A 24,428-nucleotide genomic window follows, 5' to 3' on the forward strand; every position below is an offset into this window, starting at 1 on the left:
GTGCATGAATGAACACACACACACACACACACACACACACACACACACACACACACACACACACACACACACACACACACACACACACACACACACACACACACACACACACGCCAGCATTGCCAAGCTTGTGCACTTGCCCAAATAGAAACAACAATTGAAAATGCTGATGTCTGAAGACAAGAGAGATGGGGAGAATGCCAGGCCTTTCAGCTGTGCACAATTCATGTAAAAAAAAGAAGTAAAATGCAGCAAACATCAGCATCTATGAATGCTTCATCAGCTCCATTTCCACCACTTATGAGAATTACTTTCTCACAAAATGTTATTGATGAATGGGGGATATGTATCCGCCCATACTGATGTCACATTGAGATTAGTAGGTGACATACTTTTGTAGAAAGGCAGGATACATGAATTCATTCATAACAATTATTGATACCAAACAAGGCTTTTTTCCCCTAAGTATATTGTATTAATACATAGACATGCCAAATGTCCATTACAACATATTGGTTGGAGTCTTTCCATTCTGTGGCACTGAACGGGTTCCTTTGTACTGCGACTACACTAAGTTATCGAGGACAAAATCCAGACTCCCCATTCTGTGCAGAAATGCATTGGAAAGTTCAGCCAAAACTAATATGAGGCTAGACCAGTCTGGGTCATTTGACAGAGAATCAAAGTTGCTCTTTTCAGTACAAAAATTCCCTCTTCTACAGTTTCCTTGCCGAGCCATGGTGGTGATATCAATCCCTTTCTATAAACCTACACACGCCACCATCACAACAAAGATGCAGATTGATTTAGCTAACGCAGAGTTATGAAACATCATATTAACTTTGGCTGAAACAAATGTATTTTCTACAAAGAATACTTCATTAATCCCAAAAGGGCAATCCATTCATACAGTCTCTCCCATCCATGTAAATAGAATGAATAAATAAATACATAAACTAACAACAGCAATCAAACATGAACATGCAAGTGACTACAAGTGCACAGATCAGCGGGTTGCGTTTACTAGCTTGATAGCCGAGGGAATGAAGGAATTTGCATAACGATTATTTTTCCGTCCAGGCACGTAATAGTACACTCTTGAGGGATGAACTGAGAATTCCCTGGAAAGTACATGCTCGGATTTACTTATTATTATTTTACTTCAGTTCCCACAATGCAACTTGACATTGTCTTTTTTTAAACCATCCCTGTCAGGTGAGAAATTCACATCTTTCAAAATCCAAACACCCACTCTAACACAGGTCTTCTCTTCAAAATGTTGCTGTCTCCATGGCAAGTGCAATACGGCTGATGACACCACTATGGTCATTTTCTCAGACATAGCTCCTCCACAGCTACAGAGGAAGTAACACAACTGTTTTACAGGCTGACTGGCAAACCATATGATTAGTATATTAACTTTGACATGTAAAATCAGTGAAGGGCCTGTTTATGGATTTATTTTTAAAATAAAAAGCAAAGGTCACCTGGAAAAGGCCCTTTTTGCATGTTTTTTCAACATAAATATATGGGTCCAAAGTGTGACAAGAGACTCCCAAGGAATGAGACAAAAAAAACAAGTCAGATATCTCTCCCTTTGTGACGGCACAAGGAGAGAAGCCACGGTCTCTCATTACCAACCTTCCCTAGCACTATACCTCCACCTGTGATGAGCACAACAGGTTCAAAACAACGGGGCGGCACCGCTCCTTATTCACTTCTAGCCATCTCAGCAGCGGAGCAAGTTACACTTCTATCCCTGGAGCCGGTTCAGACCAGTGAGCATGCTGGGAGCCTGTGCCCTGATAAGACACAACACAGCCTCTCTCATGGCACTGCTGCTCTGCCTCTTCATCGCTGTCTGTCAACAACCTGCCCATCACACACACACACACACACACACACACACACACACACACACACACACACACACACACACACACACACACACACACACACACACACACACACACACACACACACACAGTGAATGCTAGGGGTGATACAGGGAAGATTGGCATGCTTGCCTCTTCTCTAGAAAGGTGAATGGAGGGCGTACAGGGATGCTGGGTAAATAATGGATAAGCGGGTTCAGTGAGTAAAACTGCTCTTTCTCGGTCTTTCAGGGAAAATCATATCCATTAAGTGTTTTTTTGTCCTGTGATGAGGACGCTGCTGGCTCTCCTCAACAATCCCATTACAGATCATAAAGGGAGCTAAAGCCCCTATCTCACTGGGCTGCGACTGTTTGCGACCAGCTGGAGACACAAAATTGCGACAAAATATGCCAATTTGCGTCAATTTTCACTTGCAGTCTCACTGAGTTGGTTCCTCACGACACGTTTGCAAATGTCCTTGCCGGGAGGTCGCATTTATGTCTCACGAACGTCTGCCGAGTGTCGCACGAACGGAATGTCAGTCTCATTTGTGTCCCTAAAATTATATGCCTCAAAGCAGTCGCAATTTAGTTTCATACGTCGCCAAACACTCGCCAAACCCTCTCAAAGTTGTCTCACACTTCTCGCACTTTCTGACTCGCGGAGACTAAATTGAGAAGGGTTTGCGACGCGTGCGACACACCTGCGACCACTCTGAGACTAGATTTGTCGCACACTTTTTTTGAACATGTTCAAAATTCATGCGACAAGACTGCGCGGCTCTGCGACTCATGCGAGGAAATTGAGACCTCCGCGAACGTTTGGAGACAGTTTAGAGACTCGTTTGCGAATGCAGTCTCCAACTTGTCGCAAACAGTCGCAGCCCAGTGAGATAGGGGCTTAAGGGATGTGGCCTAGAGCACCAAGGCTGCTCCTTTAAAGAGGCGGCCGTGCTTTGTGTGTGTATGGCAACTGCATCAGGCCACATCCGTTAATGTCCTTTTAAACTGCAGGTGAACACTGGGAGCTTTTTCTACAGACTCTCCTTGTTCCCGTCTGATGCTCTGTGCTCAGTGGTTTGGAGTCACAGGGCCCTGGGTCTGATTTAGCTCAAATGAGAGTTTGGGTTTAAGATGTATGAAAACCATGACCAGTCTGACAAGGAGAGAACAGCTTAGTGATAGTGCTCCACTGGACTGGAAAGACAATGGGAGTGTTACGTTAGCCCCTAAAATTATCCCTTCTTTCCCCTTCTATTTGTGTGCTGCCATCTTGCCAATATTGCAGGAAAATGAAATAGGAGGCTTGAAAGTCTCTTTCAAGGACCTGTAATATCCTCCTATATGGCTGTGCATTTTTAATGATCCTTAAACCTGCTCTAATAACTCATTTTGTTGTATCTATCATTACATTGTGAAAGGAGGAACTTGTATTGAAGATACCAGAGCGAATTACCACCAAACAGTGTTGGCAACTGAAGTGGTTGAGAATAGTGATTTTGCTTATATGGCGTACATGCACATTCAACAGGTGAGTAGAAACAAAACTCCAAATGAATGCTAATGCTCCAGGTCTGCTGGATATGGAAACATTCTTCCTTTTGCGCCCACAAGTTGCCAAAATGAATACAAAGAAAATAGCTAAATAATGCAGATTGATTTAGTGCTTTTTAAAGTTCAGAGCCCAAGTTACACTCCGCAAAGCTTTTACAGTTCAGGAGTTTGCAGTTTTACAGCCTGCTGTGCCGAATGTTATGCTAATTAAAATGCAGACACAAATCTAGAAGATGGGACAGTCTGAGACCTAGGGCCAATTAGGTCTGTTTACTTCTGTCTCCTGCTCCCACTCTTTCCTCCCTTCTTTTCCTCTGTTCCTTCAAGTTAGTAACTTACTGAAAACAAGTGAAGGAAAACAGCACACATCAGTTAACATCAACAGCTAAATGGACTATTAGAGTGACCTCAAATAGAAAGGACCTTGCCCTATCTAATAACGATATGCACATCATAAATGTATGTTTTTCCCTGCTTGAATATATAAAAATATAAAAAGTAGCTCATTTAAAGCCAAAAAAGAACGTCTCGCACAGTCTTACCAAAAGTCCTCTATTCTTTGAGCATTATATATTTCCTTGTTGATTCCTGTGAATAGAAGACACAGCTATTCAGGCAGTGAATATCATGTCTGCCTTATAGAAAAACCTGCTAAAATGTTTGGTTATTTCAAAGCTTTTCAAAACGCCACTGAGAAATACATCGATATTGTGCTTTGAGCAAACAAACAACCACCATTTTAAGTGGGATAAGTGGGAGTTTTCTAAATTATGTATTTCCATTAGGGCTGTCAAATTAACGTGTTAATTTCGATTAATTAATCACAGAAAAATTAACGCGATTAAAAAAATTAACGCAGATTAATCGTACTTCTATAATGCTTTTTGACCCAGTGCAAAAGTGGTGCGCAGCTGCACCGAGCTGCACCTGAAGCTTGCATACACAGCCCGCACGGGTGAAAGGGAGAAAAGTAAAGAGAAAAGCAGGGGGCCGAGGGCTCTATGGACGGTTTATGGGATGCTTCGGGCAAATAAGCATGGAGGTAGGAAGACATCTTACTTTATTCTCCGCAGTGTCTGTGCATTATTGATTTAGTGGGTGCAACAATGTATAGGTTCAAAACAGTATCTCTCAATCTTCCTCCGTGTGTCTCAATTTTGTTTGCTAGCTGTCTCGTCTCCCGCGTAAACGGACACCCGCCCCGTGTGTGTGTGTGTCAATATTGTTGCCTATGAGTATGACGATGGTGAATGAATCGGCATAGGCATCTGTGGCAGTGCAGCGCTGTCTGTTGTGGAGACAGAAGTTACGAGAGATGGAGAGCGAGAGAGAGAGAGAGAGAGAGAGAGAGAGAGAAAAACAAACTGTAGCAGGCTATACAGCCGTTTATAAACAGGTATAAAAGTATGCGATTAATTTAGATTAATTAATCACAGAGCCTGTAATTAATTAGATTATTTTTTTTAATCGCTTGACAGCCCTAATTTCCATCAAACCTTTTCTAAAGCTCAACCAATGCATGGGTGGACATGATATCCTAGGCAACTGTACTTTAATGCATTCCAACTCAAAAGCCCTGTCACATTTACAATCTTTTTGTTTTGAGAGGAACAATTTGATTTAACCTTTTAAGTTACTATTTGAGGTGCACAGAATAGCTTACTACAGTTCTACCAATCTGTGCACACCTTATATACTTCCATAGGGGTAGAAACCAAAGTATATCTAGTATATTACTTTGCTTAAAAAAAGATGACACAGTTTGCTAACAAGGGTAGAAAAGAGCAGCATGGCATTTAAATTGGCAAACACAACACATACACAAATAGATATGTCCACATGGTATACAATGTGCAACTTGGAGAGGAGAGCCTGGGACCACTCATTTATGCACGTTATTTATTTATCTCATCATGGAAGTCGAAGTGTGTGATTTTTACATTCAGCTCCTGTACACTGTGCATTCCTCTCCACACCTTGCTCCCAGCTAAAGTCCTGCACCGAGGCCTCTTATAAGAATCACCATTAATCAAACAGGCAGCTTGCGTTTTATTTTTTTAAAGAGCAGGCAAGTGGCATAAATAACTTAAACATCGGGGAAAACAAGGTGGTTAAAATACATTGCTGAATAAGAAGTGAAACTGGAAATCACCATTAAAGTCACCTTGAGTCCGGCTCATTGACATAACAGTGACACATGCAATGTAACCACATGAGGGTGATTAATATCGTTAAAAAAAGAAGGAATTAGCTGCTGTTTACTCTGTCAAGATGCTCATCCGTAGAAGCTCCTGATTTAGCAAGCGCCACATTTTCATATTTTATTTTGAAAGTATGATAGGGTACAGAATACTAACAGCTTGTCTTTTTGGGTAACAGTTTGCTGCTCCCCCAGCTCTTGAGATGGGGCCAACTAATGTGAGGGGCTGGCACACACACACACACACACACACACACACACACACACACACACACACACACACACACACACACACACACACACACACACACACACACACACACACACACACACACACACACACACACACACACACACACACAACAGAAAAAAGATTTCTCCTGTTCCATTAAGTCAAGAAGAATTTGCCGTCTCATTATTTGCTGGCAGCAGCCCTGTTCAATGTGACTGTCGTGAGTGAGTGCGAACAGGTTCAGGGGCCATCTCATTAAAAGGCATAAAGTTCCAACCATCCACATTGGACATGGTGACACAGATAAAAGCTGTTTTTTTTCGACAGGGGCCAATAGGAATAGAAAGGGCCTACATTTGATATATGTAGCTCTATGTGAGCAATTGTGTGGGAATGTGAATATGTGGTGAGTCTGTAAGGTGGTAACGACATCATTGCTCTGTCCCCCGTTTAGCTCAGTAAAGTGGGCACTGAATTTTGAGAACTGAAAAATGCAGAAAAAAAGAAAGTTGCTCATTGTTAACATCTGTGAAGAATCAATGGTTGTAACCAATCACGAGGTAAGATCTGACACACTCACCGCTGCTTCACACAGTACTTATCACAGACGGACAAAAGACTCCTTTGATTTGGAAAGTCTTACTCTCATGCCATTAAAATCAAGCCAACACTGAGACACACAGCAGCACTTGATGGCGCTCATTGAAAGTTGTAGTATCGATCAGCGTGGAAGGGGCCTTGTGGGGGTGTCACAACACACCGCAGACTCCTTGAGTTAAATTGATCATAGAAATGCTTAAATAATAAAGTGAAATGCCATTCTGACTTCTCTATTGATTTCCCCATTAAGTGGCTGATTGATACAAGCTTTGAATGTCAGGAGTCTCATTGATTGCCACTGAGATCCACACACCTCGCCAATCGCAAAGTCGTGTCACTTTTCCTGTGGCTCTTCCACCTGGATGGACTAAATTAAAGGGTCAACAGGTGCAAAGATGTTTTGAATCTAGGCTGCGTTCCCAGTAAAGTGATTACACACACTGTGCAATGTTTGGTTAACTGCATTGGGGAACGATGCCACTCCAACATCCAATCTCTGTCACAAAAAAATAGCACATTTGGAGCCCAAAAACAACAACTCTGAAACGCAAAGGCTTAATGGGCAATAAAATACGCTTGCCATGGGACTGTGTTGTCAGAATATGGAGAGCCTTCCCAACTGCAGAATTTCTTCTTCAAGCCTCCGGAATAAATTGAAGTTGATGAATATTGTCAGGCCAGCAGTACAATGTCATGACATGCTCAGGACATGCATGCCGAGATGAGCATGACAGTAAGTATGGTTGCAGAACCCAGTCAAGTTTGAAAAGTCATGTGGGGTTAAAGACCCTGGAAGCCTGGTTTGAAATACTAAAAATCAAGGTATGATATCAGAGTTGGGTGTCTCAAATAGCTTTTACAAAAATCTGATAAAAGTATATTTTCGTAAATATTAGAAAACTTAGTTAAAAAACAGCTTGCTTACTGTCTAGACCGTTTGACAGGACTCTGTGGGTGTGGCCTAATGCAATGGTCTCCATGGTCATTGCTTTATGAGAATGTTCGGGCTGAGAACTGCAGTGATTGGTTCAAAATATTTACTGTGTCATAAGAACCAGAGTATAGCCCGCCTCATGTAAACTGAATTTCTGTAAATGTTATACAATTTAAATGACAATATCTTTATGCTTACTATTATGCAACTAACTCTCAAAATTATATAGTCGGAAGGATTAACTGGGTTTGGGTTTACAGGGGCTTTAACAACACCCTGGATACTGAGAATGATCCAAAGTGTGACCATACGGAGAATGGGACTCAGGTGTAATAATAATAATACATTTTATTTTGCCTATCAAAGCACTCAAGGTCACCTTACACCTTACCATTCAGAGTTACTGCCTTGTAAAGTGTAATAGTCGTAAAGTATTTTCAAATTAGGGCTGACATTATTTGCAATGACTTTCATTATAGAAACATCTGACGTAGAATTGCATATCAAATACACTGTATGAAAACAAAGCTTAAGTCTGGAGAGAGCACAACCAGGGCAAACACCAGTGTGTAACACAGGTCTAACACATAAACACTGACAATCAAACTAACAAAATCTAGGGCTGCAACTCTTGATTATTTTCCTCTTCAATCAATTGCTCAGTTGGTTATCAACAATACTTAATCAGTACTGAACACCATTGTTTTCATTTTACAATATATTTTTTTCTTGATGGATTTTAAAGGTATATTTTTTCAAGCATTGAGATAGAACTAGGTTTAAGCTACTGCCAACTAGGCTACTGCCTTAATGTAATTGTTGTGCATGTAACAAATAAAGAACTTGAATATGTTCAGCTAAGTTTCATCAAAATACACCAACGTAATTCAAACTGTATTAATTATTCAAAAAATAATGATGGATAATGACATATAACTTATATAGGAGTCTATCCATCTGTTATTTGTTTACAGGCGCCTGTAAGTGAACATGAAATAACTGAATACAAAAAAGGCAAAAAATTAAACTTTTCTGCCGTACTTTGATACAAAACACAAAGCAAACTATTCACAGTCACTTAAGCTGCTGCAGCTTCTCTTGAGACTTTTATCCAAACTACTTTGTCAGGAGAAAAGAGAAAAGATTATTTGGGACAAGCAAAATGAATGGTGCATTCATCTTTCAAGGAGACACTTCTTCAGAAAAAAACGGGCCACAAGCAACTTTGGGTAAAACAAAGTACCTTTGAGTGAAGTAACTTTTTTTTTGCAAAACTTATTGTTGACTTTCTTTATTATTCAAAATAAATTGCGCGATTTGCCTGAAGGGCTTAGACGTGCGCACACTGCTAGGATCCTGTTTTAAGCCTTCCCTAAGGGAAAAGGCAGCCGGGGGAGCTCAATAGAAAGCTCATGAGAGAATGTGTTTGCATTGTTTGCAGCGGAGCTCGGAGGCAAACATGGGGAGATAAGCCCCTGACACGCTTTCCTCTGGAGCATGATGCTAGCAAACATTTTACTGCAGTAGCTTCAATCACATCCCATCTTGTTAGGTGTGTTTAGAAAGTCTCTCTCTGCTCATGGTGCACCGAGGAACACCAACATCTTCAAGAGCCTTGGCAGCAGGTATGTGCAGGTTAACAAAGCAAGCGCTCCCCCACTTCCTCCCACCTCCAGTACTCAGATCATTTAAATGACTTGCCGGCAACCTTTTTATAGGCTCGGCTTGGTAGAACATAACAGAGGTTAATAAAGTAGAGGTCAAATCTCTATCACACCTGCACAGCACTGTTTCTCATGATTTTCCTACGCTCTTAGTCATACAAGCATTTTTCTCATTAATGATCTCCCCTATAGGGCAAGTAAGAATAAATTAACTGAGCATAGTTAAAAGGCCTGGGTTCAGGTAGGCGCATTTCCTGATCGTCCAATTATTCCGGCTGCCATGGTTGGTATTTATTTCATGCTAATATCCTGCATTTTACCGGAGGCTGAGGGGGAAAAAATAAACAAGTGTAACACGCACATTACACAGAAAAAATGCCAAACACTGGCCAATCAGGGGTGTGTAAGGCGACAGAGCGAGACAACACACATTAGGGACTTGAGTTGAGTATATACGGAGGAGGGAATTTGCGTGACACTGGCAGGAGGGAGTTTGTATGTAAGAGGGGAAAAGAATGGATGGAGGGAAAACAGCTGTGGTTGTTTGTGTGTTTGTGTGTGTGTGTGGGGGGGGGGGCAACAGGGCTTGTGGTTGTCTGTGCATCAACAGTGCATAAACACATTGGTGCCTCGCAGAAACACATTATGTAATAAATGCTGATGATAATAACAGCTACTGCACGCAAACATGCAACAGAGACTCCTAATAGGAATCGGTGGGCATACAGTGTTAGGCTAATGGAGTCACTCTTCCTTTGTGAACAGTGAATCAAAGGAGGCTTAAGCAAAAATACAAATGTATTGTTACTTACAAAAACAGAATTTCACAGTTATTCTCACAGAGTATAAGGCATGCACCTGCATATCACAGAAACAACAACACAGGTCATTTCCCAATGTTTCACCATCTATCTGTTTTCTGCACAGGAATGTAGTTACCTATTACACAAACTGTCCTTGTTCATGGTTTTTCAATGGCCACGCCCCTTCACCCCTATTACCAACAAAACGTAGGCTGTGTTCCAATACCCATGCTATCTACTATTTAGTATGGTTAAAAAAAGATTTAGGATGTCCCGATTCTTGTGTCCAGATTTAGTATGGTATATAATATCTGGATGTCGGATGGGGCGACTGTGGCTCAGGTGGTTAAGTGGGTTGGCCAACGATCCAAGGGTTGGCGGTTCGATCCCCGCCTGGCCACCTATGTCATGGTTGTTGTGTCCTTGGGCAAGACACTTCACCCACCTTCACCGTGCCTTGAGTGAATGTGTATGATTGCTGTGTGTTTGAGGTGGTGGTTGGAGCGGCCGATGGCGCGGAATGGCAGCCTCGCTTCCGTCAGTCTGCCCCAGGGCAGCTGTGGCTACTCTCGTAGTTTACCACCACTGGTATGACTGTGTGTGAACAAATGGAACCTGGAACCCTGTAAAGCGCTTTGAGTGCCTTGAAAAGCGCTATATAAATCCAATCCATTATTATTATTACTACATTACATTTTCATTTTAGTGTTGAAAACAGCATCCTATTTGGGCAATTCTGACCCACAATCCAGTTAGCACTACATCCACATGTGATAAGCCACACACCCAAATTCCCCTGAATCTAACTGGCAGTAAGATTCAAACCAGCAGTTAGATCCCGGGCCAATCAGAGCAGACTGGGATTTCTGAAGGGCTTAAAGAGACAGGCTCTAAAGCGGAGCATTTCAGACAGAGGCAGAAAAGAAGATATGTGACTTTTAAGTATATGCTATAACAGCATAGGCCTATTGAAATATAGCCACAGTACTGAACATGTAAAATAACTAAGGATAATTAAACTCACCATATACGTATGAACGTTATCACATGAACAAAGTTTTGATCACATGACAAGTGAGAAAAATCTTTACGCAGATATAAATGATAAGGTCCAGTGAAAGCTAAAAAAACAACAACATTGGCCTTGAGTTAAGATTATTTTGTCAAACCACTATTTCCAGACGTCAATACAGAGCTTCATCTCTCAAATGAAACTGATGTTCACAGCAATGAGCTGCCCTCCTGCTTTAATTAAAGTCCGCTCAGAATCATTAATGCTGACATCATTAATATGTGGAACAATAACATGACATCATAGGACCACAGTAATAATCTGGTAACGGTCGATAAATGATGACATTAAACAATCCTGTCCTAGCTGACATTGTGCTATAAATCCAATTACACAGGAACCAATTCATTTAACCTGCATGTTGATGTGATGTGAGAAGTGACAGTGTGCAAAGCAACAAAAAGAAAAAAAAAACAGAACCAACCCTCAATTTATATCCCAATTTACAGTTCCCAAAGACATGTAAAGCTATTTTGTCCACAATAAAAGCTCTAATAAATCAATACATAAATAAAATATGTGCACATATTTTTGTGAAGTATCCAGATGTAGCCTTCAGTGGTTTTTGCTTAATATGGGCTTGTTGGGTTTAAATCTAGTTTAGAAGTTGCTGTAAAAGAACATTTGGGCATGTTAACCACATTGTTAAACCATGCTGATTGAATATCACAGTGAAGTCTCAGAAGATATTATCTAACCAACATTTAAAAAGTGCATGTTTATATCATTTTTACACTTTCATCACTTGAATGCAAACCTCGTAATTAGCTTATTAGAATAAACTGACAACTATCCAGAAAGTGTGCTTTCTCCATTTGGGTTTGTCTTTGTCTTTGGTACAAAGAATGCTGTGATTTGTCCTGTCTTCACTGCAGTTTGACAAAAGGTCACTGTGGGAATGCTGTTTCCAAACTTCCCATAACAGATTTCAAATGGAATGGATTTCAAATGGATGTGCTTATAGAGTATAGAGCCTATTTCCTTGGTGAAGCTTCCTCCAGGAAGCCCCTGCTGCTCTGAGCAGCACACTCCTTAATGATTAAAGACTTGATCAATTCCTGGGTTATACCAGGACGGAGGATGGAGGGGTGCAATAAACAACGGATGGCAGCCTATTAATGCAAATGAGAGCTGCTCACTTTGCACTCCCTTGCCTGTAATGCACACATACAGAATTTGAGTGAATCAAGGAGTGAGGCTATAATGATATCTCGTTATCTTATCTCATCTGCTTCTTCTAAAACATGTTGGATCTAATGTTTCAAAGTGTTTTTGGAATGGTCTACGGTTTTACAGTCTTCTCTTTTGTGAAGTGTTTGGTATAAAGGGTTTCTGAGTCAATCACCGCATTATATGACTTGCAGCTCCCTCTGTAACCACTGAGCTAAAATATCTGCACAGCACAGCATTCTCCCTTGCGCAGAATATCCTTCCCTGCTTAACCAATGACATATTCAGGTTTTGTAACAAGTGTGTGCGCTTGTGTCATGATTCCTCGCCATCTCAGCCACTACAGTATGTTCTCAACCAACAAAGAATGTTCCATGCACAACACATGACAGGAATAATAACAAATATTCAATTAGGGCTGGGCGGTACGGTCCAAATCTTCTATCGTGGTAAAAGTAATTTTATATGAAGGGAACACTCACAGTATAGTATTTTTCCTTTAAATTCAATGAATTAATGGATTCAAAAAAACACACTGTACTTTATTCACATTTGTTTATTTTTGTCTTTTACTTGGAACTTGAATTTCCATACAAAAGAGAAACTGGTGCGTAATACCACACCAGTCTTTCTTTTGTAAGTAAGAGCAATATAGAAATCACAGCATCAACCAAATGTGTAGCCTAAATTTAAAATTAAGTATATCAAAATATTGAAAGACTTGAATTGGCTTATCTTCGTTTCAAAAGTCTGTGAAAATAAACTATTGTGCAAATGTCTGGTAATAATTTCACTCCAGCTTCAACACAAATAATATTTTAAAGTTTGACATGTTTTAAAGTTAACTGGTGCATAACAGCAGGCTTGCTGGCTGTCTCCACCAATAGCAGCGCAGGGTTGAAGCCCTGTAGATGCTAGAGATATCAGTGTTGCCAGCTAGCTCACAAGAGCTAACCCCCCCTGTAGTAAACTGCTTAATACATTGCTCTTTCAGCTCCCAGCTGGGCCGGCCTCTGCATTGCATGTCGTCTGATGGGGTTTAGTTGCATTCATCTGGGCCAGCCTCCCTCATCAAAGTGATTAAGCAGTTACACTGATTGTGCTGATGCTCAGAAGAAGAAGGAGGAAAGGACCCTCAGGAATTGAGTGCTAAAGCTCTCCTGGAGATAACGGCTTAATTTGTGCCTAATCAAAATAAAGCCTGTTGATCTTAAATCACCAACCTTTCCTTCAGCACTGGGTGACTCAGGGAATTTAGAAAAGTTACCGTTGAGGAAAATCCAATGTACAGAACACATATAGGCGTGTTATAATGAAGCAAAGAGGTCTCTTATCCCCCGCTCAGAAAGGGGATAATGATACACATCTCTAGCTATGCTGCATTGATGGATCCCAACTGGGAATAATGAAAGAGTTTGAAAATTAAATCAACTTGCATTTTGTCTCTCAGCGCTGCTATGAGCATCAATAATGAAACAGGAGTCTGGAGAGTCCGCTGGATCATAGTGACAAATCCAAATGCATGGATTCAAGTGTGATACACACACGCACACACTTTCCCATTAGACCATGCTTCCTTCATGTGCTGACATTTCTTTAACCGCTCATTTCAACATGAAAGCATTGCCGGAGCCCAAGCAGCACGCATCTTTAGACACACACCAGAATCAACATAAAAAATAGGGAAAAACTAAAATTAGGGAATAACGTGAATTACTGTGGGCCGGCTGTTGTGTGTGTGTGTGTGTGTGTGTGTGTGTGTGTGTGTGTGTGTGTGTGTGTGTGTGTGTGTGTGTGTGTGTGTGTAGTGATTGTACATGCATTGCTTTGCGAGGACCAATCCAGGCGTTTAATCATCGAAGTGAGGACATTTTTGGAAAGTGAGGACATTTTGTCTGGTCCTCACTTCTCTAAAAGGGCCATTTGAGGGTTGAGACTAGTTTTTGAGGTTCATGGTGGAATTAGGTTTAGGTTAATGTTAGTGTGAGGGTTGGGGTTAGGCATTCAGTCCTGATGGTTAAGGTTAGGGCAAGGGGCTATGCAATGCAATATGTCAATGGTGGTCATCACAAAGATACAAGTACGAGTGTGTGTGTGTGTGTGTGTGTGTGTGGGGGGGGGGGGGGGGGGTGAAGGGGGGCAACATAGGGAGAAGTAAGAGAGAGACTCACTGTGGGAGGATACTATAAGGTAGAGACGGGGGTCTGCAGCGCGTATGGCCGTGGTGTATCGATCCTCTATACCGGGCACCTGCGCCTTTTTCTCGGGCATGAGGCGAACCCTGAGCCGGCCCCCGTCCGCGCCCAGCCACCACTCCAGAATGGTTGTTAGATCCATTTCCAGGGTGAGCGCCGGGGCCTCCTCGTACACAGACAGCCCCCCGCATCCCGTGTTGACTATATCCTCTCCTATTTCCACCACAACTTGGTTCGACTTCCTGCTGGCTTTCGTCAAGCCCAATTTCAGAACTTTGGACAGCGGCCGCGTGTAGAAGAAGGGGAGCTGTCCGTCAGCACTGGACGCGTTCCCAGAGTCTGTGGCGGCAGTAGACTTGGGCTCGACGAAAGTAGCGATGGTTTTCTGCAAAGGTATGCAGTCCATTTTCAAGTTTGCGCGCACCGTGTAACACCCGCTGTGTGTCTGGCAGTCGCCGTTCAGGGGTCTCTTGATGAACTCCGCCAGGTAATAGCGCAGCAGAGAAGGGACCGCAAAGTCCACGGCCAGGGTTTTCCTCTTGAGCCTTGAGTTGATGGTTTGGTTCAGGTCTCTCTTGGCCCCGCTTTCCCCGCTGATGTTGCTGCTGGAGCCGGCGGTGGGTAGATCCATCCCCGCGGTGCTCCTTATCGGCGAGGCGCACTGCAGCCCGGCGAAACATGCCGCAGAAGAAACAAGCAAAAACAATATCCTGGCGTCCATGGTTTAAACAGTTTTCACTCATTTGTTTAGGAGAAGCAAAACCCCCTTTAATCCCACCATTCACCGCCTCCTCTCCCTGCTCGTCTCACACACCAGCGCACAGAGAGCACACACTAGAGTGCGAATCGATGATCCTGCGGGTCCTGCGCCTCTTCGCCGGTGCGCACCCGTGGCAAGACGAGGGGAAACTGTTTTCTTTTTTACATTTGTTTGTCAGCGACTGTTGCTGTCCTTCCATCTTCAAATGGAAAAAGTGCCTTCATCTCTCCTTCTCTGTCCCCCGCACAAACACACACAGAGACACACACACGCAGACGGTCACACGCGCACCTTTCGTATAATGCCTTTTATCGTCAGTGCGAACCCATGCAGGGACTCTGATTGATATGCCGGTCGGGTCCGCTCCGGTGCCTTTCAAAGACTCCCCCTGTCTCTTGGATCAGTTGTGACGGCGGTACAAGTGGTCTCTCTGTCAGTAGTGGGGTGCAGCGTGGCTCTCTCTCTCTCTCTCTCTCTCTCTCTCTCTCTCTCTCTCTCTCTCTCTCTCTCCTCGCAACTAAATCATGGTTTCACAGCGAGTTTGGAGGAGCACAGCATTCGATAAAGTTGAATGGGGGAAAAGCATTCACATCCTACACCCATGGCTAATTGAAAAACCCGGCGGCAGCCTTCTTCCCGGGGTAATTGTCTGCGGAGGATTCTCATTGGGTGAGAAATGGCAGCTCCCGCCTCTGTCTGTCTGACACACCAGCTCATGCGGTAAAGTCATTCACACATGTATTTGAAGACGTCAATATGAGCAGTTTTTGTTTCCCTTGTGACAAAGCCCTCAGCCTCTGTGCGCACAGGAGCCTCTGCCGTTATTGAACGCGTGTGAAGCGCCCACAGCGCAGCCGTGATGCTTCCTGTATATTTATTAAAATGAGAACATGTTCCGTCGGTTTGGCAGCACACAACTCCCCAACAGATTTGTCTCTCGTGAGTTTTCAATGAATCACCGAGCCTTCGCGTGTCCGGAAATTGGATAAGATTAGTCGCTGCTCTCTCCCGGTTGTGTGCAAATCAAACAGTTTCAGAGGGAGGCAATTTTGTTTGGAGCCCATTTGGCTTTTGTTTTATCCTCTGTGAAGATGACAATATGCCCTTAAAACATCGGGGAGCTCTCACACAATCTTGCCAGATCATTTGCCACGCAGACTACCTGCTTAATTGGAAAAACATGGGGTAATTGTTTAGAGGTAAGAGGGGGGCACATGCCAGGGAAATGCTCATCCTCTACTCACCCCCTCCCTCACCCAAACTACAGTAAAGTCAATTCTCTCTCTCTCTTTCTCTCTCCAGAAGTTGTTCGGATGAGACAGTCGCTAGATGGCGTCAGCACATGCGCGCGCGCACACACACACACACACACACACACACACACACACACACACACACACACACACACACACACACACACACACACACTTCAGTTTCACTGAAGAATCCATTAAGGCTCTAATTGCTCTGGATTTTTTCTGAACACAGTCTCATTACAGCCTTATCTATGGAGGATAAGGGTCGAATGTGAAAAGCTTTACAATAGTTGAAGAATCACAGAATCCATGGATGAAAGTCAGAACTCAGAGATCAAAGACCGATTTTGGAGAATAAAATCCAATTTTGGGTTTTTGTTCAGACAGCAAATTCGGATTTAAGGCCACACCATTTTCTGTTTACCAGAGTCACTCACTGGAAATGCCTTGTATTACTGGATGGTACGCAGTGACTTCATCAGCTATTATTTTGAAGTTTGGTTCAGCTGATAGTTCCCCATCTGAAAACAGGTTCCCCTCACAAAGTGTAGAATAGTATGGTGGGGTCCACATATTCTGAATGTTTATTGTTTTGTAGTGGAGAAGAATAACAAGGGTTCCAGCTAATGCTGTTCCAGTGTACACGCTCATCGCTCAGTGATTGTCACACTCAGTGGCGGACTCAGGGGGGGGGGGCTCAATGGTTGAAAAAGCGCGCTAAAGTGCCCTCAAGAGTGGTGAAAACGAGAGGAAATGCCTTATTGACATGATTGGGTGCCCTCTAGGGTGCCCCTTCATACAATACATTATGATGATGTGCCCTCTAGAACAAGAAAATTCGATGACGTGCCTTAATGAGTGCCCTTATAGTCCCCTTCTGGTGCCCTTCTAGTGCCCTACAAGTACCCTGATAGTGCCCTTCTGCCCGTCTAGTGCCCTGATAGTGCTCTTCTGCCCGTCTGGTTGTTCCAGTGCCCTTCTGCCCGTCTGGTCCTTCTAGTGCCCTGACAGTGCCATGATAGTGCCCTGATAGTGTCCTTCTGCCCGTCTGGTCCTTCTAGTGCCCTGATAGTGCCCTTCTGCCCGTCTGGTCCTTCTAGTGCCCTGACAGTGCCATGATAGTGCCCTGATAGTGTCCTTGTCAGGATTGTACCAAAATGGCAGGCCAGAACCCAATAGCACGACAACAAACAGTTCAGGTATTGCAACAAAGTTTAATAAGGAATCAAACCAGGTGGTAGCGAGGCAACAAGTCCAAGAGGGGCAGGCAGAGGGATAATCCAAAATCCAAAAAGGCTGGGTCAAAACACGAATAGGCGGGCAGGTAAACAGGCAGGAATTCAGAATGGCTGGAGAGCAATGTAACACAAAGACAATCTGGCAGGGAACTGAGGGAATGAACCGGTATATATACTGTGGGGCTAATAGCTGATGGGGAGCAGGTGAGTGTGGTTAGACCAGGTGGAAGTAATCAGCAGGGAGTGCAGAGCAGGGGGGAGTGGCCGGGTCTGAAATGACAAGAGAGTTAATATGGGAACAGACAAGTGACAAAAAACTAAATTGTGGCTGAAGTAGTGACAGAACCCCCCCCTCTAGGGACGGCTCCTGACGTCCCACCAGGCTGATCAGGATGGTCCCTATGGAATGTGGTGATGAGGTCGGGGTCCAGGATGTGGCGAGCCGGGACCCACGAGCGCTCCTCAGGACCATAACCCTCCCAATCAACCAAGTATTGGAAACCCCTTCCCCGTCGTCGCGACCTGATGAGACGATGAACCGAGTAGGCAGGCCCTCCATCAATGAGCTGGGGGGGCGGCGGGGGTCTGGAGGAGGGCTGGAGCTGGGACTCTTTAACGGGTTTGATCTTGGATACATGGAAGGTGGGATGGATCCTCATGGAGCGAGGAAGACGGAGACGGACTGCAGCAGGATTGATGACTTTATTGATGGAGAACGGACCCACAAACCTGGGAGCCAACTTCCTAGACTCCACCCGGAGCGGAAGGTCCCGTGTAGACAACCAAACCTTCTGACCCGGAGTGTAACCGGGTGCAGGGGTCCGACGGCGATTGGCATATCTCTGGTATCGGTCGGACGAGCGCAGGAGAGCAGCACGGGCCCGCACCCAGGTGCGCCGACATCGCTGGACGAACGCCTGGACAGACGGGACACTGGCCTCTCGCTCCTGCTCAGGGAACAATGGAGGTTGATATCCTCGAGAGCACTGGAAGGGGGAAAGACCTGTTGCTGAACTTGGAAGTGTGTTGTGAGCATACTCCACCCATAGGAGCTGCTTGGACCAGGAGGACGGGTTCTGGGATGTGATGCAGCGCAAGGCAGTCTCCATCTCCTGGTTCATCCGCTCAGTCTGGCCGTTGGATTGAGGATGGAAACCCGAGGATAAGCTGACCGTGGCCCCCAACAGCTGACAAAACTCTGTCCAGAAACGAGAAGTGAACTGCGGCCCCCGGTCGGAGACAATGTCACAGGGAAGGCCGTGCAGACGGAAAACATGATGCAACATAATTTCAGCTGTTTCCTTGGCAGATGGTAACTTGGGCAACGGAACAAACTGAGCAGATTTAGAAAATCTGTCCACAATAGTAAGAATAGTGGTGTTACCCTCGGAGGGAGGCAGTCCGGTGACGAAGTCGATCGAGATGTGGGACCACGGACGATGAGGAACAGGCAGTGGCTGAAGAAGGCCCGCAGGGGCATGGCGAGCGATCTTGTGCTGGGAGCAAACACAGCAAGCAGCGATGAACTCCTTGGCGTCCTCTTCCATGGTAGCCCACCAGAACCGTTGCTTCAGCAGGGCTAGAGTGCGCCTAACCCCTGGATGACAGGCAAGGCGAGAAGAATGTCCCCACTGGAGGACCTGAGAGCGGAGATTCACAGGCACATACAGACGATTATCAGGGCAAGCACTGGGGGCCGGGTGGTCGGCCTGGGCCCGTTTTACCTTGTCCACAATGTCCCAGGTAACTGCGCCGATGACCATCTTAGTGGGGAGGATGCTCTCAGGATGTGTGGGAACATGTTCGGATTGGAACTGACGGGACAGGGCATCTGGTTTGACGTTCCTAGAACCTGGGCGATAAGACAGGGTAAAATCAAAACGATTAAAGAACAACGCCCACCTGGCCTGATGGGAGTTCAACCGTTTGGCTGACCGGATGTACTCCAAGTTTTTGTGGTCCGTCCACACCACAAACGGATTCTTCGCCCCCTCCAACCAGTGCCTCCACTCCTCGAGAGCCATCTTAACCGCCAATAGCTCCCGGTTACCAACGTCATAATTTCTCTCCGCTGGGGACAATTTGCGGGAGAAAAAGGCACATGGATGTAACTTTTGGTCTTTACCTGACCGCTGAGACAGGACTGCCCCCACCCCGGAGTCTGACGCATCCACCTCAACGACAAACTGGCGTTCTGGATCTGGTAGGATGAGGATGGGAGCAGAAGAGAACCGTGACCTTAACTCACTGAACACCCTTCCTGCAGCAGGGGACCATTGGAAGGCTACCTTTTGGGAGGTGAGGGCTGTCAGGGGAGCTGCTACAGAACTATAGTTGCGGATAAACCTACGATAGAAATTGGCAAACCCCAGAAATTGTTGAAGCTTCTTACGAGTGGTGGGGACCGGCCAATCCACCACCGCTTTAATCTTGGTGGGATCCATGTGAATACTTCCGACTGAAATTATGTATCCCAGGAACGACACCTCAGTGGCATGGAACTCGGACTTCTCGACCTTCACGAACAGCTGGTTCTCTAGGAGTCTCTGGAGAACCCTGCGGACATGCTGCACATGGTCCTGTTCGGACTTGGAGAAGATGAGGATGTCATCAAGATAAACAAACACAAATACATTGAGAAAATCCCGGAGCACATCATTCACTAAGGCTTGGAATACTGCAGGAGCATTTGTGAGTCCGAAAGGCATTACCAGGTACTCGTAGTGGCCCCTAGGGGTATTGAACGCCGTCTTCCACTCATCCCCCTCCCGAATGCGAACTAGGTGATAGGCATTCCTGAGATCAAGCTTGGTAAACACAGAGGCCCCTTGCAAAAGTTCAAATGCAGAAGAGACGAGTGGGAGGGGGTACCTGTTCTTAATGGTGACATCATTCAGACCGCGGTAATCGATGCAGGGCCGGAGGGATTTGTCCTTCTTACCCACGAAGAAAAACCCTGCTCCAGCAGGTGATGAAGAGGGACGGATGAGGCCTGCTGCCAGTGAGTTGTTTATGTATTCGTCCATGGTCCTGGTTTCCGGGGCTGACAGAGAGTAGAGCCTCCCCCTGGGTGGGGATGAGCCAGGGAGGAGGTCAATGGCACAATCATACGGGCGGTGTGGGGGAAGAGAGGTGGCCCGTACCTTGTTAAACACCTCCTTTAAGTCGTAGTACTCCGACGGGACACCTGAGAGATCTGGGAATTCATTAGAAGAAGAGGTGCTGCAGGCAGGTAACAAGGCAGATTTCAGACAGACCGCAAGACATTGATCACTCCATTGAAGAATGGAACCGGTTCTCCAGTCAATGTGTGGATTATGTTTAATTAACCAAGGATACCCCAAGACAACTGGCTGCTGAGGTGCATTAATTAGGTGAAAGGTTAGTGATTCAGTGTGGTTACCTGATATGCCCAGATGAATAGGAACTGTGCGATGGGTTACAGTGCAGAGGAGGCGCCCATCGAGAGCAGTAGCCTCAATAGGCTCGGCCAAGGGTTCCTGGTTAACACCCAGCTGCATGGCAAGGCCCCGATCCAGAAGGTTGGTGTCAGCTCCCGAGTCAATGAGGACAGCGACAGTATGGGACTGACCATTAAAGTTGAGCTGGGCATGAAGTAGTGCTCGAGAGGGACCTTCAAAGTTCTTGATGCGGCTCACCAGCGCCCTCTGGATTCCTGGTGAGCCCTGTCTTTTACTGGACAGGATGACACGTAATGGCCTCCCTCTCCACAGTACATGCAACAGTTCTCCCTTTGGCGCCGTTGTCGTTCAGCAGCTGACAGCCTGGTCCTGCCCAGCTGCATGGGTTCAACTGGGTCACTAGAGGCAGCAGCGGTAGGAAAACACGTTGAAGTGGAAGGTGAAACTGGAAGACGTGGAAGGCTACGGGAAGTGCTGGTCAGTAGCTTCTCTCGTCTCCTCTCCTGGATACGTCCATCGATGCGGATAGCGGTGGCGATGAGAACGTCCAAATCCCCTGGAGGATCCCGGGCCGCCAGCTCGTCCTTGATGGCATCAGAAAGTCCGTTGTAAAAGGCGTCAGCCAGGGAGGAAGAGTTCCAGTCACTCTCTGCAGCGATAGTCCGGAACTCGATGGAATAATCAGTCACTCTCCGGCTCCCCTGAGCCAGGTTAAACAGACCCCGAGCAGCCTCTCGACCAGGGGTAGCATGATCAAACACCTTCCGAAGACCCTCAGAGAAGGCAGCCACAGAAGAACAGAGAGCCGACTGCTTCTCCCACTCGGCGGCACCCCAGTTCCGGGCCCGCCCAGTAAGCTGGGTGATCATGAAAGCCACTCTCGACCTCTCCGTGGGATATGTGAGAGGTTGTAGTTCAAAAGTCAATGAGCACAGAGTCAGAAAGGAGCGACAGGTATCTGGAGCTCCAGAAAAGCGCTCTAGAGCACTTAAGCGGGGCTCTGGACGGGAGACAGCAGGGACAGAAGGGCTGGTGGGTGGTTGAACCGCTGGGGTCTGACTGTCCAGCGTGAGCTGCTGGAGCTGGCCGCTCAGAACCTCAAAATGCTGATTGTGGCGTTCCGACGCTTCCTGGAAAGCCACTTCCATAGCGGTGAACTGTCTCGAATGCTGGTGTAGGGCGGCACCTTGTGCTGCCACTTCTTCCTTAAGAGCTTTTGTGTCGGCTGGGTTCATCTTATGGCCAGATTGTACTGTCAGGATTGTACCAAAATGGCAGGCCAGAACCCAATAGCACGACAACAAACAGTTCAGGTATTGCAACAAAGTTTAATAAGGAATCAAACCAGGTGGTAGCGAGGCAACAAGTCCAAGAGGGGCAGGCAGAGGGATAATCCAAAATCCAAAAAGGCTGGGTCAAAACACGAATAGGCGGGCAGGTAAACAGGCAGGAATTCAGAATGGCTGGAGAGCAATGTAACACAAAGACAATCTGGCAGGGAACTGAGGGAATGAACCGGTATATATACTGTGGGGCTAATAGCTGATGGGGAGCAGGTGAGTGTGGTTAGACCAGGTGGAAGTAATCAGCAGGGAGTGCAGAGCAGGGGGGAGTGGCCGGGTCTGAAATGACAAGAGAGTTAATATGGGAACAGACAAGTGACAAAAAACTAAATTGTGGCTGAAGTAGTGACAGTCCTTCTGCCCGTCTGGTCCTTCTAGTGCCCTGATAGTGCCCTGATAGTGTCCTTCTGCCCGTCTGGTCCTTCTAGTGCCCTGATAGTGCCATGATAGTGCCCTGATAGTGTCCTTCTGCCCGTCTGGTCCTTCTAGTGCCCTGATAGTGCCCTTCTGCCCGTCTGGTCCTTCTAGTGCCCTGATAGTGCCATGATAGTGCCCTGATAGTGTCCTTCTGCCCGTCTGGTCCTTCTAGTGCCCTGATAGTGCCATGATAGTGCCCTGATAGTGCCCTTCTGGTCCTTCTAGTGCCCTGATAGTGCCATGATAGTGCCATGATAGTGCCCTGATAGTGCCCTTCTGCCCGTCTGGTCCTTGTAGTGCCCTTCTAGTGTCCTTCTCCCCGTCTGGTGCCCCCATGGTTGAAAAAGTGATGCTATAGCGCCCTCTATGGTGGTGAAAATGAGAGAAAGTGCCTTATTGGCTGCCCTTTACACATGAACAACAATGATTGAGTGCCCTAGGTTGCCCCTCCATACAATAGGCCTAAATGATGATGATGATGTGCCCTCTGGAGTAAGAATACGGCAAACCGAAAAGAGAAGTTGTGGTACTCTAATGAGGTGCAGACGTTCCTCTCTTTGGTAGCAGACGAACGGGGAATGCGAAAGAGGCTTTGCTTTCATGTGGCGTCGCTATGACAAACAGCTACATCGAGTGGTATTTAAATCTCCACTGGATCACAAAGCAAAAAGCGGATTAAGAGTATGTCCGTACACATAGTGGAAAAGCGCAATTAGATGCCAAGTTAGAAAAACTTAATATTTTCAGTTTGCATAATCTGTTTAAAATGAATATAAATGTTTTGAGTGTCAAGATCCGGTCCTCATTCAAGTGTAGGTTATGTCATGCAAGAGAGACGATAATAGTCCACTATCACCTCAACATGAAGGAAAACTTCCTTCAATATTTCCGTAGCTGGCTGTCAGCGGTCAAAGACTGTATGGTAGTGGCACATTGATTTTTCTCCAGTCTAATTTACTTAAATGTTAGTAAAGATGAAAGCAGCAAGGCATCCTCCCTTCCTATGCTAAAATGTGAAAGTGCAATGATGTGAACAACTAATTTTAGTGTTTATAAAGTCGCTAGAATTAAGGGAAACAGTGTCTTTGAAGCTACATTTTTTCAGGGGGGGGACCCCCAGACCCCCCTTTTAATTGTATGAGCCCAAACACAGTGTTTGGTGTTTCGTTACATTACATTCTATTTAGCTGACACTTTTATCCAAAGCGACTTCCATCAAGTGCATTCAACAAAGAAGGTGCAAACTCAGAACAACAAGAATCACGTCTGTACAATTAGCTGCAAATAAACCAAACTACAAAGTGCCACAAGTAAGTGCTACATGGAACAAGTAAGTGCTACATGGAGATGTAACAAGTGTTATGTCATGAATATGTGTTTTGCGTATTCAATATCTGAATTTAAACTTTTGTTGTATGGCTCAAAATAAATTCTTGTTATTCATAACATATTTGTGGAGCATATGGAAAGGGGTGTTCCCTTAATGCAAGAAAAAGAAAACCTGTTAGGGAATAAGTGTCCTGCTAAGTACATATAGGGCCGGTTTCACAGACATGGATTAAGCCTAGTTCTGGACTAAATTGTACTTTCAATGGACAATCTCCATTCAAAATTCCATTTAGTCCAAGACTAGGCTTAATCCATGTCTGTGAAACCGGCCCATAGACCTGTATATGTGTGTGTTGAAATGAA

General features: G+C 45.2%; 1 protein-coding gene across 1 annotated transcript in view; it reads right to left on the minus strand.

The window, feature by feature from the left end:
- LOC307261367 (ALK tyrosine kinase receptor-like) overlaps window positions 1-15,021 on the minus strand; it is a gene marked incomplete at its 5' end in the record, with an annotated part of 326,954 nt that extends 311,933 nt beyond the window's left edge. The window contains one exon of the mRNA XM_080041892.1: window positions 14,277-15,021. Within this exon, the coding sequence (XP_079898018.1) occupies window positions 14,277-15,021 (745 nt within the window). The remainder of the gene's footprint in view (window positions 1-14,276) is intronic.
- Between the last annotated feature and the right edge of the window lie 9,407 nt (window positions 15,022-24,428).

Source organism: Ammodytes marinus, assembly GCF_949987685.1.
Source record: "Ammodytes marinus genome assembly, chromosome: 15".
Taxonomy (NCBI): Eukaryota; Metazoa; Chordata; class Actinopteri; order Uranoscopiformes; family Ammodytidae; genus Ammodytes; species Ammodytes marinus.